The 17,284-nt window shown below is 45.1% G+C and overlaps 1 protein-coding gene across 1 annotated transcript; it reads left to right on the top strand.

Moving 5' to 3' along the window:
- The first annotated feature begins 1,199 nt into the window (after nt 1-1,199).
- Nucleotides 1,200-1,901, top strand: LOC130118558 (uncharacterized protein K02A2.6-like). Its single transcript, XM_056287004.1, has one exon. It carries the CDS (start codon nt 1,200-1,202, stop codon nt 1,899-1,901), a length of 702 nt encoding a protein of 233 aa, XP_056142979.1.
- The last annotated feature ends 15,383 nt before the right edge of the window (nt 1,902-17,284 follow it).

Genomic DNA, 17,284 nt, shown 5'->3' with positions numbered 1-17,284 from the left:
CTCGGGGCTTCACGAACCCCTGCAATTGCTATTGATATTGATACGACAGCATCACCCAAGTTTTTTAAAGCACATTCGGTGCCCTTTGCCCTTCGGCCAAAGCTAGATGAGGAGCTTGACAAGCTAGTAGCTCAGGGTATTTTTGAACCCGTGAGACCCTCAAGGTGGGCCATACCCATCGTACCAGTAGTTAAAAAGGATGGCAGCTTAGGAATTTGCGGTGACTATTGCTGCACTGTGAATACAGTTGTGCAACCTGATGTATACCCCATTCCTACAGTGGCTGAACTGTTTTCCAGACTGGCAGGGGGGTGCTTTTCAGTAAATTGGACCTCAAACAAGCTTACCAGCAGCTGGTGCTGGACGACGAGGCTGTAGAGCTTCTCACTATAAACACCCATCGCGGGCTGTTTCGGGCCCGCCGCCTGCAGTTTGGAGTATCGACAGCTGTGTCCATATTTCAGCGTTTCATGGATACACTCCTCGCCGGTATACCAGGCGTGCAACTGTACCTGGATGTTGTCTTAGTAGCGGGAAAGACTGTTGACCAGCACAATGACCGTCTTTGTGCAGTGCTGGAATGATTCGCAGAAGCAGGATTGCGACTACAGAAGGAGAAGAGTGTGTTTGCTGCTGACCAAGTTGAAATTTTAGGTTTTCGTGTGGACAAGGATGGCGTGCGGCCGACTATGGAGAAAGCTGAGGCTATTCAGAAGGCGCCTTCACCCTGGAACAAAATGGAGCTTCAGTCATTCCTAGGCCTACTCAATTTTTACAGCTGCTTTTTGCCAAACAAGGCTACCATCTTAGAACCGCTGCACCACCTCCTGGATCAGTCTGCACCCTGGCAGTGGACTGACGCACATGAAAAAGCTTACACTGCTGCAAAACAACTGCTTCAGGCTGATGGCGTGCTCACACACTATGACGAAACAAAGCAATTAGCCATTGTTTGTGACGCTTCGCCTTATGGCTTGGGGGCGCTGCTCTTCCATATGGAGTCCGATGGCCAGGAAGCTCCTATCGTCTTTGCCTCGAGGACACTATCCTCCACTGAAAGAAATTATGCCCAAATAGATAAGGAGGCCTTGGCGGTCATTTTTGCAGTCAAAAAATTTCACCAGTACCTTGCTGGTCACCACTTTGTGGTTTTTACTGACCACAAACTTCTTTTGGGCCTGCTACACCACTCTAAGCCCATGCCACCTGTCCTGTCCCCACGCATGCTACGCTGGAGTGTTCTTGGGGCCTACGATTATGAATTTTGCTACCACCCTGGCAAACAGCTAGCAAATGCTGATGCCCTCAGTCGCCTACCACTGCTCACTGGTATGCGTGAGACCCCTCCACCCATGGAGGTGCTCTTACTGGAAATGGCGCCTGAAGCCCCACTGAATGCAAAACACATTGCCGCCCTTACTCGGAAGGATCCAGTTCTGTCCCGGGTGCTGCGCTGGGTCCTGCATGGCTGGCCAGTGGATACACTTGACAGCCGTTTCAAGCCGTTTCTCACCCGGCGCCATGAACTGTCCGCACACAAGGACTACTTATTATGGGGGAGTCGTGTAGTTATTCCCAACCTGGCGAGGGAGGAGGTACTGGCCATGCTGCATGATGCACACCCAGGCATTGTGCATATGAAGGGCCTGGGGAGGGGTTATGTCTGGTCGCCAGGTATGGATTTAGCAATAGAACAGACAGTAAAATCCTGTGAAACCTGCCAGAGAACTCGTCATGCACCACTAACAGCACAGCTGCACCCTTGGGAGTGGACAACTAAGAAATGGTCCTGGCTACACATTGAATTTGCTGGTCCATTCCAGGGGAAGACATTTCTCATAATAGTGGACTCACACTCTAAGTGGTTAGAGGTTGCCACAGTGAGTATGAGGAAACATTAGGAAGAGCAACAGAGGAGGTATAAAAACAATTTACAGAATACAGCATTGAAAGAGGATAACAGAATTATAATGGAATTATGAGATAATATGAAGAATATGATGAGGATGCCAAGCAGTGCCCAGATGCCACCGGAACAGCCCAGGACCTGAGCCATGCGACCACCATCACCATGGAGACCTGACAGGAGGACAGACTACACATGCACACAAAGGAGATTCGGCAACACTTTCTATGAAGCTTGCATCTATAATGCTCTATAAGCATTTATAACGCCCTATAAGTGTAGCTATAAGTCATTGTAAGATTCATTATAACCATGTATACGCCCCCACAACAGCTCATAACCCTCTTTATGATACACTATATCAATTTAAAATGGATTTATGCATTATAAATATGTCCTCATTAGCCTGTTTATCTGTCAAATGTCATAATGCATCATAGCCAACTTGTTTTGCTGAAGTTTTGTAGAGATGCATAATGAGACTTCAGTGCTATTTCACAGTCTTCAGCCATAGCTGTTAGTCATTGTAATACACATTATAGGAAAGTATGGGCATTATAGATGCAATAGATGCTTATAGGGCATCATAGATGCTTCTGGGCCTTACAGATGCAAGCTTCACAGAAAGTGTTACCGGAGACTCACATCACACCATTCACATACAGAAAAATATAAAGGAGAAGGCATCATTCAGAGAGAGAGAAAAGACGTGAGAGAAGAGAACATTTTGCAATTGTCAATAATCTATACTCTATAATCTGGTCGGCAGAGCAGTGCTTGGTAAATGCATTGAGACAGAAACCGATCTGCTATTCAGTACAGGTCGTGGAGTTTAATTTAAAGGCAACCAAATGTAGGGTAAGGCAAAAAGGATGAGTTTTAAGTTTGGATTTAAAGGACTCAACAGACTGATTTTCTGACGGCAGCAGGCAGGTTATTCCACAAGAACGGGGCCCAACAGAAAAAGGCCCTGCCACCAGCTGACTTCTTTTTAACTTTGGGTACACACAGGAACCCTGTATTTTGAGAGCGAACAGCTCGAGATGGAATGTGTGGTTTAAAGAGATCAGACAGGTAAGATGGGGCAAGCCCATGTCGAATTTTACAAGTCAGCAGAAGCACCTTGTAGTCTGATCTAACATGGATAGGAAGCCAATGAAGGAAGGCAAAAATTGGTGTAATATGGTCAAGTTTCTAGTTGGGATCTGGTACCAAATTCGTGGAGAGGGGCTGAACTCTTTACTTTTCCGGAGTTGGCCAAGTTGACAGGCGCCGGGCAGGTATGGGGATACTCACAAGTCCCTGGTTGAGCTCCACCATGTTGGAGTTCTCCCCGGGGAATGAGAGGGTTACCTCTGCAACTACGAGTCACTGGGGGAGGAGGCTCTGATTCTTGTAGGGCTGCACGATTATGGCCAAAATGATAATCACGATTATTTTGATCAATATTGAGATCACGATTATTTATCACGATTATTCGCTGATTTTAGGGGAGAATATTTTTATTGCAGTTTCCCATATAACAGAGGCTCTAAACAGAGCACAGAATATAAACAGAGCACTGCCTGCAATTGTACAAATATTTGCATCAAAATAGAACTTTAAAAAAAGCAAAATAAGCAAAATATAAATAAAATTGTGCTCAAAATATAGGCTAACTAAAAATAAATATGCCATTATGTAATGTAACCAAATTAAAACAATTCAGGCCTATGCGGAAAAGGTTAAATAACAGTATTCATATGTTTTTAGCAAGGAACACCAGCCTTTCAACATTTTCCGGCTTGAGCGATGAGCGTAGGCAGGTCAGCACATATCCCCCCGTGCTAAAAACCCTCTCGGAAGGGGAACCTGTGGCTGGAATGCACAAATATTTTTTTGCCAGTTTTGAGAGTCGGTAGAGTCTCTGGTGTTCCCTCCACCAGTCCAGCGGGTCCTCCTCACTGTCAAGGTGGCCCAATTGTAGGTAAGACTGTAGCTCAGAGGCTATAGCTTGTTGTTCCTGGGGGGAAGAGGGTCTTGGTGTGGTTCCCTCAGTGGTCTTAAAGAAGCTCCCCAAGGTCTTCTTTTTCGTTGAAGTTGGAGCATCCTCAGCAGTCTCAACGTGGGGATCAGTCTCCTTGAAGAGTATGGTAAATAAAATATGAATACCAAATTCAATCTAATGAAACATATTTAACATCCACATCCAGAAAGTAGATTACAGCACTTTATTTCATAGCACATGTTAATCCACTTCATTTCATTCATTTATAATAAATTCTGTATCTGTATGTAATCACAATAATTACTTACTACCATGCCTGCAGGCATAGGCCTCGCCATCTCAGAAGTAAGTCTGGCTGCAACATTGTCCTCACTGACGTATCTCAGTTTGAACCGTGGATCAAGAACAGAGGCCATGTCAAGCAGTTCTTGTGTCAGAGGGTCCTTGTATTTTTCATCCAGGTAGCTCAAGATTTTGGTCTTGATGGTGCATGTTAGGTTTGGATCATCATCCTTCACTTTCAGGATAGAGGAGCTGAAAAGGTGGAGGACTAGCTTTACAAAGGAAACACTGACATACTTCTCACTGGAAAGCGCATCAGTAAACTTAGTCAGAGGGCGGAGGGATTTGTTGATGGCCTCCAGGACGTCAGTGTCCTGCCATGTGGGGATGAGGTGTCGGGCCTTTCTGTCAGTGGACAAGACGTGAGCAATGGCCCTCTGCTGCTCCAGGACTCTTTCTATCATGGCCTGCCTCTATCCCCACCTTGTGGGGCACTCCATCTTCAGTGCATGCTCTGGAAGCTTCAGCTCCCTTTGTGCCTCTGTAAGCTCCTTTTTACGCCTCCAGCTGTAGGAGAAACTGCTCGCTAGCTTTTTACACAGGCCCACTGCACGGTCAATCCGAGGATCTCTCATTGCATTCTCTAAAAAAGAACATGAGAGAATTCACATGTTAAATTAAAGCACAGAATAAAACCTTATCTGCTTCTATACACATTTGATACACAATCCCCATCATATTATTGTTATATTACACAGTTAAATTGGTAGCATGCTGTATTAGCTAGTAAACTGAGACACCAAAAATGACATCCATACAGGAAACCCTGAGAAAATCTAGCTAGCTAACTACATCTAAATAAAAAGGCCAGCTAATCAGCTGATATGGCCATCGTAAAACAACCACAGCAATTTCCCTAGTTTGCACTGCAGTTCTAGATGTTATTTGCGATACTAGTATTCTCACATTTGACTGTCTTTACATTAAATCAATTACCTACCAAGCCAACTAGCAAGTCTGCGTTAGTCTAACGACCTCACAGTAGCTAACTGGTCTAGTTAGCCTTACTTCTAAACCATAGCACTTTCGCTAGCCTGTTTCAAGGATAAAACCGCTAAGCAGCCATCAAAATGCGGTGACCAACTGCGCATTTTGCAAATTCACATGCTGTCAACCAAAGCCACATACTTTGCTAGAACACTAACCAGAATAGTGCTAGTTTAGCTATCTAATAAACTGCCAACTAACGTTTTACATTTGTTATGGGTCCACAAGCTGGCTGACGTCCGCAAAGACTGCACCTGTTAAATACTAACGTTGCCCAGCTAGCGTGTGCATCCAAAAGAAACAAAAATAAACTGAAAATAGTCGTGTGGTTATCTGCAAATTCATAACATGTTAGCTACTATTGTTACTAACAAAGTATTCACACACATATTAACACAATCAGCACAGATTACATACAGTTAATCATCACAGGTTAATGTAACGTACACAAAATATTTCAATTAAACATGTACTTTTTTTTTCTTTCTTAAAAAAAATCCTGCTACTCACCTATTGCTAGATGGAGCATGTGGCCAAAGCACTGTAGCCTCGTCCATTCATTCAGAGAAGCAGCCTTCACAACGTTTGATCCGTTGTCTGTTGTAATACAGACAAGTCTCTCCTCCAGCAAATTCCAAGAGGCCATCGCTTCCCTCAGTCCCTGGGCAATTGACTCTCCTGTGTGGTCTTGTGGGAAAAATTACGTTTGCAAGCATCGACTCTTCATTGTAAAATCATGGTTTATGTAATGGATTGTCAGGCTCAAGTACGGCTCCATTGTTCTGCTTGACCATAGGTCAGTGGTAGTCGCAAAGTACTCGACAGCTGTGACATCGCTCTCTATTTCCCCTCGACGTTTTGCATACAGCGCAGGTAATGCCACTTTGGAGAAATAACTGCGTGATGGAATCACATATCTTTTATCCAGCGTGTTGATCATTTTCCTGAAGCCTTCGTTGCTCACAGTCCATGACATTTTGCCATTAGGGTCCCCGCACAGCCAGAACATCTCGATCGCCCCCTGGTGGCTGGCTGACTGTTAGTTTAGGAAGAGATGGATTTGATATGCAGCGGAGTTTTCTATGAGCGGAGCACGCATTTTAAACGTTAACATCGCCGTCGGTCATGTTCATTTAATCGTGGAAGCGAAAATCGTGATCGCGATTAATATTCGATTAATTGTGCAGCCCTAGATTCTCGTGCGTGCTTATGCGCCGAATAGCAGTTTGGAGTATCTGGCGTTCTTGGAGTCTCTGGGTACTGCCCTGGATAGGGTTCCACCTGGAGACTCTATAGGTCTGCTGGGGGACTTCAATGCTCACTTGGGCAATGATGGTGAAAGCTGGAGGGGCGTGATTGGGAGGGACAGGTTGACAATTACACCAGAAGGCACGAGTAAACTAGGTAGGCTAGACAACGTTACCGACTGTTGCTTAGGCACGTTCTGGTGACGACGCAATGGGTTGGCTGAGGTCTTGCAGATTGGTGATGAGCTGATCACTCACAGGTGTGGTGGTTGTAGATTGTGGACAGGTGCGTTGTTGTTGATTGTGTCAACGCGACGCTCTATGAGCACGCACAGGCATGCCTGGTGTTTCAGACAGATGATGGCGATGTGCTTCGTCACCTCATGGTGGAGCCAGAGGGCCGAGCAGGGGGTTGAAGCGCAACAGAAATATCGTTTTCTCCAGCCCACAGCAGTGCAACACAAAGACAAAAACACGTATCCAATAACTACAAGATCACATATATCCAAACTAACACGTATATTCAAATACCCAAACTAAAAAAAAACAAATTAAAAAAAATCACTGTCAAATGGAACGAACGCCAGCCTGGATGACTGTCAGAACTGTTGGTCTGCATAGGCTACAGTTAGCTTAGCCTGCCCCGCTTCCGCAACCTGTCAGACCGCCCTCGGTTTTTCCAGGCTCCCTCAGCTGATCCAACGCCAGCTCTCCCAGCCAGACACCCTTGACACACCTCCCTGTACTCCACACAACGACACCAAAAACACAGTAAATGCTAGATGAGGCCGCCGCCATGCTGCCCTCGGTGTTATCGGAACTGCCGGTCTGCATGGGCTAGCAGTTAGCTTAGCCTGCCCTGCAACCGCATCCTGTCAGACCGCCCTCGGTGTTTTGGGAGCAGCTCCAGGCAGGGCCGTGGTCCCTGGGGCCACAGGATGCAGCAGCCCAAGCTCTCCCAGCTGATCCCAACATCCTTGGGGTGGACCAACTTCTGGCGCAGCGTGTTTTGGGGTTTGAAAGCAACTGAGAAACGGTGTTTGGAAAATACACATCTCAGCTGTTCCGACACTCCCACCACATACAGAATCACCACTGGTTTACGTTTAGGCCGCTGTTGTCCTTCTCTCTGGAATATTTTATAAGTCCATTATAATTCTGTTATCCTCTTTCAATGCTGTATTGTGTAAATTGCGTAAACACAACATCCATTGCACGTTGTCCGTCTTGGGAGAGAGATCCCTCCTCTATTGCTCTCCTTGACATTTCTTCCTATTTTTTCTCCCTGTTAAAGGAGTTTTTGTTTTTTTTAAGGAGTTGCTCCTTATCCGATGTGAGGGTCTAAGGACAGGATGTTGTGTTGCTGTAAAGCTGACTGACCCAAATTTGTAATTTGTGATATTGGGCTATACAAATAAAATTGACATAACTTGCCTCCTCTCTGTTTGGGCGTCTTCCTGGCTTTGACAAACACCCAGTTAGGATAACCACACTTGGCCAGGGCCTGTTTAATGTGAGGTTTCTCCCCCTCCCCAGCCACTGTGTCGGTTGTTGTGCCACTGTATTGTTTATAAGGGTGGAGATACCTGCAGTCAGCTGAGGCTGAAGAGGTCACTTAGATGGGAGATGAAACATATCTGTCAGTAAACGTTGTGTCCAGATGAACTGATTCAACCTTCTTTGATTTTCTTAGCTGGATTATTGAGCATGCATCAAGACATCTTTTATTTAAGATTGATATCTGGAGTACACCTGTTAACCAATGAGGGTGCTCGTTGTTCTACCACACTCATGGTCTCCACCTGTATGCCAGACTGGAATGCAATGCTAAAAAGCAAGCAGCCCCACCTGTCACTTTAGCAAGGTGTAAATAAAATTAATATGCACAATTGGATATTTGGAGTAGTACTAAAATGATAATATTCACAGGGGCGTCTGGGTAGCGTGGCAGTCTATTCCGTTGCCTACCAACACGGGGATCACTGGTTCAAATTCCCGTGTTACCTCCGGCTTGGTCGGGGGTCCCTACAGACACATTTGGCTGTGTCTGCGGGTGGGGAGCCGGATATGAGTTTGTGTCTTGGTCGCTGCACTAGCGCCTCCTCTGATCCGTCGGGGCGCCTGTTCGGGGGGGAGGGGAACTGGGGAGAATAGCGTGATCCTCCCACGCGCTACGTCCCCCTGGCGAAACTCCTCGCTGTCAGGTGAAAAGAAGCAGCCGGTGACTCCACATGTATCGGAGGAGACGTGGTAGTCTGCAGCCCTCCCGCATCAGCAGAGGGGATGGAGCAGTGACCGGGACAGCTCGGAAGAGTGGGGTAATTGGCCAGATACAATTGGAGAAAAAAAGGGTAAAAAAAATCCCCCCACCCCCAAAAAAAAGATAATATTCAGGATAAGTTAAAAGCACATAATGGGCCTAATGAGATTTGACATGTCATAGACCTGATGTGGTTAACGAATTGATTGTTGACCATTCATATTGATTGATTGACTGTTTGATAACAGCTGCACTTAAACACAAGCCAACTTGTTCTGATAATGAAGACGAAAGAAGAAATCCACTTTATTTTGTCATTGTACCTTACAACAAATTATATCCATCCATCCATCATCCAAACCACTCATCCTGCTCCTAGGGTCTCAGGGATGCTGGAGCTTATCCCAGCAGTCATTGGGCGGCAGGCGGGAGACACCCTGGACAGGCCGCCAGGCCATCACAGGGCCCACACACACCCACATATTCACACCTACGGACAATTTAATACGGCCGATTCACCTGACCTACATGTCTTTGTACAGAGGAAGGAAACCGGAGTCCCCAGAGGAAACCCATGCAGACACGGGCAGAACATGCAAACCCCACACAGAGGACTACCCGGGACAACACCCAAGGTTGGACGACCCCGGGGCTTGAACCCAGGACCTTCTTGCTGTGAGGCGACTGCACTAACCACTGTGCCACCATGTCGCCCAAAAATTATATTCTTACAATGAATGTGTTCTTCTGCATTTAACCCATCCTATTGTATAGGAGCAGTGGGCAGCTGCAGCACCCGGGGACCAACTCCAGTTCTTCTTTCCATTGCCTTGCTCAGGGGCACAGACAGGAGTATTAACCCTAACATGCATGTCTTTTTGATGGTGGGAGAAAATCCACGCAAACACCGGGAGAATATGCAAACTCCACACAGAAAGGGCCTGGGACGGCATGGGGTTCGAACCCAGGACCCACTTGCTGTGAGGCAACAGTGCTAACCACTGAGCAACTGTGCCCCACCCCCTTTTTTTCCCAGAAAATAACTAATAGGCATGTGCATTTCAGAAAACTTTCAACAAGAAGTGTTTCTGATACTGAATATTCGTATCGTTCTGATAATGGTACTTATAACATTGAATGTAATATGAAAGGCTGGCGTACATTCTGTTTGTTCTACTGATGAGAGGATAAAAACGAGAGCCTGTTAACTCCGCCTAAATGCACTTATTTTGTCTCATTTATAGAGTATTTAAAATGTGTATATTGTTTTACTGATGAGAGGAAGGAAAAAACAATGAGCTAGCCTGTTAACTAAATGTATTTATTTGGTCTCATTTATAAAGAATTTAACATAATATTTGTTGTTGCATAACTTACATACAAGGTTGCAAAGTTGCAAAGTAAAAGTAGTAACCTTGAAATCAGGTGTGGTCGTGGTTATTGTACTTACCTCATACCTTACTCCTTACGAACCTAGTTTATTAGAGCACCTACGTCAACCAAGAGTGGGTTACACTTGGATTTAATAAAAAATAATTAGTCAACCTAACTCAGTTTTTATCACCCTGATAACAACACTCATTTTAAATAAGTTCCTGGTAATTTGGGATCGAAAAAGCTAGCCAACTCAATATACTTGAGTTTGGGCAACAAGAAAAACTTGATTTCAACATTCAGACATGCGCAGATCAGTCCTCACCTACTTTGCGCGTAATACATTTTTGGCGCTTTCTGGAACGTGCCCGAACATGCCCAGGTGCAGGTGGACGCTGCAACGGTAGCGCTCATTATAGTCGGCGTTACCGCAGTTCTCGTCCTTGGCACACGTGTGGTGAGTAAACATTTTACCCTCGTGCAAACCGTTTTGCTGTCAGCTACCACTTTGAAAGGTTTAGCTCGCTAATTAGTCCATCCTGGGTTTAGCCAGCAAGTTGTTTAGCCATTCACTAAGTTTGGAGCGTAAGGGCGCCCGGGTAGAGTAGCGGTCTATTCCGTTGCCTACCAACACGGGGGTCGGCGGTTCGAAACCCCGTGTTACCTCCGGCTTGGTGGGGCGTCTTCTACAGACACAATTGGCCGTGTCGGCGGGTGGGAAGCCGGATGTGAAGAGTGGGGTAATTGGCCAAGTTGAGGGAGGTAAAAAGATTGGAGTGTAGAGGTCCCAAAGTGGGTTGAACACTTGGCAAGTGCAAACCGTCTTGTTGTATGTGCTTTCTCATTCGGAAAAACGTTAGCTAGCTAATGTTGCTCGCTAACAAATATTGTAGTGTGGTTAGCTAAAGTCGGACTTGAATTGCTTGCTATTGCGCACATTTTGGACTTGCTGTAGTGTTCGTTGGTGTGTGTGTGTACGAACTATTTCTGAGCTTGTTTCTACTAGAACAGTTACCACTTCGAAAGGTTTAGTTAGCTAATAAGTCGATGCTGAGTTTAGCCGATCTCTGCTTCCGTTGGTTTGGAGGTAGCAATTGGTTTAGCCAGCAAGTTAGTGTAAACTACTAATAAGACACATTAGTCCCTAGCTAACGGCTCTGACCCTTTAGCCGAGCGGTTGGTGATGTCGCCTTGTGGTGTAGTACACCCGTATCGAATCCCGCACCGGGCAAGAAAATAACCGATTACATTGGTGGCAGCGGTGGGATCCGGAAGTGTGCAGATCCTCAGAAGTCTCTTCGGAGCGCGGGAATAACAAAGCGCGAGGACGCGCTTCCGGGGAGGGTGACGACTGGAAACTACTAATAAGACACGTTAGTCCCTAGCTAACAGGTCTGATCCTTTAGTCGAGCGGTTAGTGATGTCGCCTTGTGGTGCAGTACACATAGTATCGAATCCCGCACCGGGCAAGAAAATAACCGGTTACATTAGTTAGCCGTTCGCTAACGTTAGCTGAGATTGGAGTGTAGAGGTCCGAAAGTGGGTTAGGCAATATACACTGCTCAAAAAAATAAAGGGAACACCTAAAAACACAATATAGACCTCGATGAATGAAATATTTCAGCTGAAAATCTTTATTTATTAGACAGAGGAATGTGTTTAGAGCAAAATAACCTAAGAATGATCAATGGAAATCAAAATCATTAGCCCATTAAGGTCTGGATTCAGAAACATACTCAAAATCAAAGTGGAAAATGAAAACATAGGCTGATCCAACTTCTGTGGAAATTCTTCAAGACGATTCAAAATGAGGCTCAGTAGTGTGTGTGGCCTCCAAGTGCCTGTATGCACTCCCTACAACGTCTGGGCATGCTCCTGATGAGACGACGGATGGTCTCCTGAGGGATCTCCTCCCAGACCTGGATCAGGGCATCGGTCAACTCCTGGACAGTCTGTGGTGCGACATCGCGTTGGCGGATGGTACGAGACATGATGTCCCAGAGGTGCTCGATTGGATTCAGGTCTGGGGAACTTGCAGGCCAGTCCATAGCATCAATGCCCTCGACATACAGGAACTGCTGACACACTCTGGCCACATGAGGACGAGCATTGTCATGCATGAGCAGGAACCCAGGGCCCACTGCACCAGCATATGGTCTGACAATGGGTCTGAGGATCTCATCCCGGTACCTAATGGCAGTCATGGTACCTCTGGCTAGCACGTAGAGGTCTGTGCGGCCCTCCAAGGATATGCCTCCCCAGACCATCACTGACCCACCGCCAAACCGGTCATGCTGGAGGATGTTGCAGGCAGCAGAACGTTCTCCACAGCGTCTCCAGACTCTCTCACGTCTGTCACATGTGTTCAGTGTGAACCTGCTCTCATCTGTGAGGAGCACAGGGTGCCAATGGCGAATCTGCCAACCAAGATGTTCTCTGGCAAAGGTCAATCGGGCTGCACGGTGTTGGGCTGTGAGCACAGGCCCCAATTGTGGACGTCGGGCCCTCATACCATCCTCATGCATTCTGTTTCTCACTGTTTGAGCAGAAACCTGCACATTAGTGGCCTGTTGAAGGTCGTTTTGTAGGGCTCCGGCAGTACTCCTTCTGTTCCTCCTTGCACAAAGGACCAGATAGCGGTCCTGCTGCAGGGTTGTTGTCCTCCTGCGGCCCCCTCCACGTCTCCTGGTGTACTGGCCTGTCTCCTGGTACCTCCTCCATGCTCTGGACACTGTGCTGGGAGACACATCAAATCTTCTTGCCACAGCACGCATTGATGTGCCATCCTGGATGAGCTGCACTACCTGAGCAACTTCTGTAGGTTGCAGATACCGCCTCATGCCACCTCTAGTGGTGAGGGCACTAGCAAAATGAAAAACTAACCAAAGATCGGCCAGAAAAGATGAGGACAGGCAAATGGTCTGTGGCCACCACCTGCAAATCCATTCCTTTTATAGGGGTTGTCTTGCAAATTGTCTAATTTCCACCTGGTGGAAATTAGACAATTTACCAACAGGTGAAATTGATTCACAAATCAGTGTTGCTTCCTAACTGGACAGGTTGATATCTCAAAAGTGTGATTGACTTGGAGCTACATTGCATTGCTTATGTGTTCCCTTTATTTTTTTGAGCAGTATAGTTTACATCGCGTGCGTTCTGTGTTAGGTAAACATTCATTGTTGACTTTTGAGTCAGCGTAGCCTCAAATCAACATCTTAGCTAATAGCTAGTAATCTTAGCTAATAGCTGCAATAACCATTGCAACATAGCTAGCTAGCGTTCAAATTCATCCAGACGAGAGATAGTCAAAGAGAGGCCTCCTGTACAGAACATGGTTGAATGATGACCAGCACTATTCACGGAGAGACAGGTAAGCTACTATTTGGTCCTGAATAGTGCCTGAAATGACAATCAAAACAACAAATTCAAGATGTGAGGCTAGAAATCTCAGCATACTTGTAGGAATGATACATGTTCTATTCAAGTTGAAGAAATCTTGTTCTTACACTCAGAATTTATTGATACAAATCAGTATTTTGTGTTGGTTAGTAAGTAGTATATGCACTGGTCTGATTCGTTTGAAAATTGTTTTATATTTTTGTATGCTAGAAGTTTACATCGTGTACATCTTGTAAGCTGTAACGGTTGTGGGTTTGCACAACGGTTATTAATTGAATCGATGTCTACTTAATGTGCTGGTTCTCCCCCCCCCCCCTTTCTACCTTTTCAGATATTTGCTGAGTTTAATCCAATTGCCAGTAAGAATCTTGTGGGAGACTTCTTTGAGGCTCTGGACCAGCATACCCCACGTTTCATCAAACTCCTCAAGTCCAAAAAAGGAACTGTTGGACAGAAACTGACCGAGTTAATGCAGCACATCAACTCGGTGGTAAGTAATTTCATTTTGCAACTTTTGAGTAATCCTTAGTGTCTATTGATGACACTAATGCCTTGGACACACTATATGACATTCAATGGTACAGGCTAGTATCCACTACCAAATTCACTCAAACACTCCACAGTGCACCAGGGGTTAATTTGAGTGTTTACACCGTAATTTTTAAGTCAAACTATCGTTTGAGGGGGACCTGGGGGGGGGTACCTTTGTGGGGACTTATTTTTTCTGTGAAAGTAGAGTGGCGGAGCGACACTGCGGTGTTTATATTCCTAGGTAACGTGAAGTATCATAGTAGGAGGTATAAACTTTTTCACTCCCTGTCTGACTTGTTTGTGCCCTGTAAATGTCTCTTAACTGATCTTTTCTGTCTCTGTATCATTTGACCCCAGACATGACTGCCCAGCGCTCTGTTGTCCTCAAAGGCATTTCCATTGTACTTGGCGATGACTCCAGTGAATTCTACAAGACATGTTTTATAAGTACTTGCACACCAAAAAAAAACAGTTTGGTCTGCATTTATTGAGAAATCATGTCCAGTACTCATACGGACGTAGAATAAAGATGTAACTCTGTCTGCACAATATAGTGGGGTCTGTACGTTTCTGTACAGTGACACATGTTTTGTGCCCCCACATTCCTCCACAGTTCATCTTATGGACCATGTAAATGCAATGTAATTAAAACTGTAAGTTGCCACTTGAACCTTATAGTCATTAATTGACAAATCTCAGGAGCAGGAGTCTAGAGTGAAAAGTCAGTGTCACTGTTAAAAAATGTACTGACGCCGTCGTATATGCTTCCGTAGATTTAATTTATTCATACCACATATATTTCTTTGGCTACAGTGTTACAATGCATCGTGAATGTGTATTTAGAGCTGTATTCTTTAGCAAATACTAACACCAAAAATGAATGTTCATAAGAAGAGCAAATCCAATGCGTAGCAAACATAACATGCTATTCTAAAGAACACGTGTTTCTTTGCAGGATACAGCGAGAGATGAGGCCCTAGCTTCCGTCACAGTTGGTGTGCTGACTGTCCTCAGTGAAGATGGTAAAGATGGTCCTCTGCCGGGTCCAAGCTCAATGCACCCCCAGCCCATCTCCAATGCCATCGTACTTGAGGGAAGTATTGTCATGGACAACATTAGAGACTTGCCTCAGGCAGTTTAATTGTTATTTGGGCTTACATATGCTTTGCATTTGGATTACCCAAAATTCATGGCCAATACACTCAAATTCATCCAAACAGTAATGCTTGGATTGGGAAACAAAACTCTCTCACCAAAACTGCTAACTCTGAAAAATAGTCGACTGGGTTACACCAGTGAAGAGTCATCAGCTATCAGATAGCACTTAACCGTTGCACTATTGTTATTGTACTGTCAATTGTTATGAGAGAAAAGTCGGATACTTTTGTGAAACAGTAGTGAGAGAGATATGTCAGATACTTGTACAGTACTATGAGAGATACTGTAAGTCAGATACTTTTGTGAAACAGTAGTGATGGAGATATGTCTGTGAATGTCCTCATTCATCCAGGTCATGGTTATCCAAAGGAATTGAATCAAGTGCAACTGGACTTGGTATATATCCGTGAAGACGTTTCACCTCTCATCCAAGAGGCTTCATCAGTTCGTGCCTTTCTGACTAGACCAAGCTACTTTGACTGGCTGGTGATGAAACTCAGATATTTATCCTCTTTCGAGTCGTTATCAGAGCTATTGATGTCCATGGTTCTTTGTGTTCCGATGTTTAGCAACGCCCGTCATTATCAGAGGTATTGATATGCGTGGCTAAATAATAACATAGACATCCCGTAGTTTCTGGGGTCTCCGAGAAACTCAGGAGAATTTTTAACAAACACCGCACCCCGGTATGCTTCAAACCCAGCAACACACTCTGACAAAGACTGGTTCATCCCAAAGACCGTGTACCACACACCCAAAAAAGCAGTCTGGTGTATGCTGTACAATGCAATGAGGATTGCACTGACCTATACATAGGAGAAACCAAACAACCACTACACAAACGGATGGCCCAACACAGAAGGCCAAACTCCTCAGGACAAGACTCAGCAGTTTATCTACATCTAAAGGAGAAGACACAGTCCTTCGAGGACAGCAACGTACACATTTTGGACAGGGAAGATAGATGTTTGAAAGAGGGGTGAAGGAAGCCATCTATGCGAAACTGGAAAAACCATCCCTCAACAGAGGAGGAGGTCTGCGACACCACCTATCTCCCACTTACAATGCCGTCCTTTTATCTCTACCCAGGAGACTCAAGAAGCTTAGCCTCCAAGAACAACAGTCGGTCACGAACGGCTCCAACAACTCATGACCACTGAATGGAGCACTAACGAAGTCAAAGCTAACACCCCCAACGACCGTCGCTGCTTAACATCGGATCACAGAGCCATGTACATCAATACCTCTGATAACGACGGGCGTGGCTAAACATCGGAACACAAAAGAGCCACGCATATCAATACCTCTGATAACGACTGGCGTTGCTAAACATCAGAACACAAAGAGCCATGGACATCAATAGCTCTGATAACGACTCCAAAGAGGATAAAATATCTGAGTTTCATCACCAGCCAGTCAGACTAGCTTGGTCTAGTCAGAAAGGCACGAACTGATGAAGCCTCTTGGATGAGAGGTGAAACGTCTTCACGGATATATACCAAGTCCAGTTGCACTTGATTCAATTGCTTTGGATGATGGAGATATGTCAGATACTTGTACAGTACTATGCGAGATACTTTAAGTCAGATACTTTTGTGAAACAGTACTATGAGAGATAAGTCAGATACATTTTAAAACAGTAGTGAGAGAGATATGTCAGATACTTGTACAGTACTATGAGTGAGAAGTCAGATACTTGTACAGTACTATGAGAGAGAAGTCAGATACTTGTACAGTACTATGAGAGATACTGTAAATTAGATACTTTTGTGAAGCAGTACTATGAGAGATAAGTTAGATACTTGTGAAACAGTACTATCAGAGATAAGTCAGATACTTTTGTGAAACAGTACTATGAGAGATAAGTCAGATACTTTTGTGAAACAGTACTGTTATGACCCAGCTAACCTACAGCTATAGGGGTCTTGACCAGCTAACCTACAGCTATGGGGGTCTTGACCAGCTAACCTACAGCTATAGGGGTCTTGATACCTGTCAGATAGTACTATGAGACTCGTACAGAGATAAGTCAGATACTTGTGAAACAGTACTGTTATGTGAAAAAGTACTGTTATGAGAGATATTTGTGAAAC

Source organism: Lampris incognitus, chromosome 9 (assembly GCF_029633865.1).
Source record: "Lampris incognitus isolate fLamInc1 chromosome 9, fLamInc1.hap2, whole genome shotgun sequence".
In the NCBI taxonomy this organism is placed as follows: Eukaryota; Metazoa; Chordata; class Actinopteri; order Lampriformes; family Lampridae; genus Lampris; species Lampris incognitus.
Note: the sequence above shows the minus strand (reverse complement) of the source record. Positions and strands in the feature narration are given on the sequence as shown.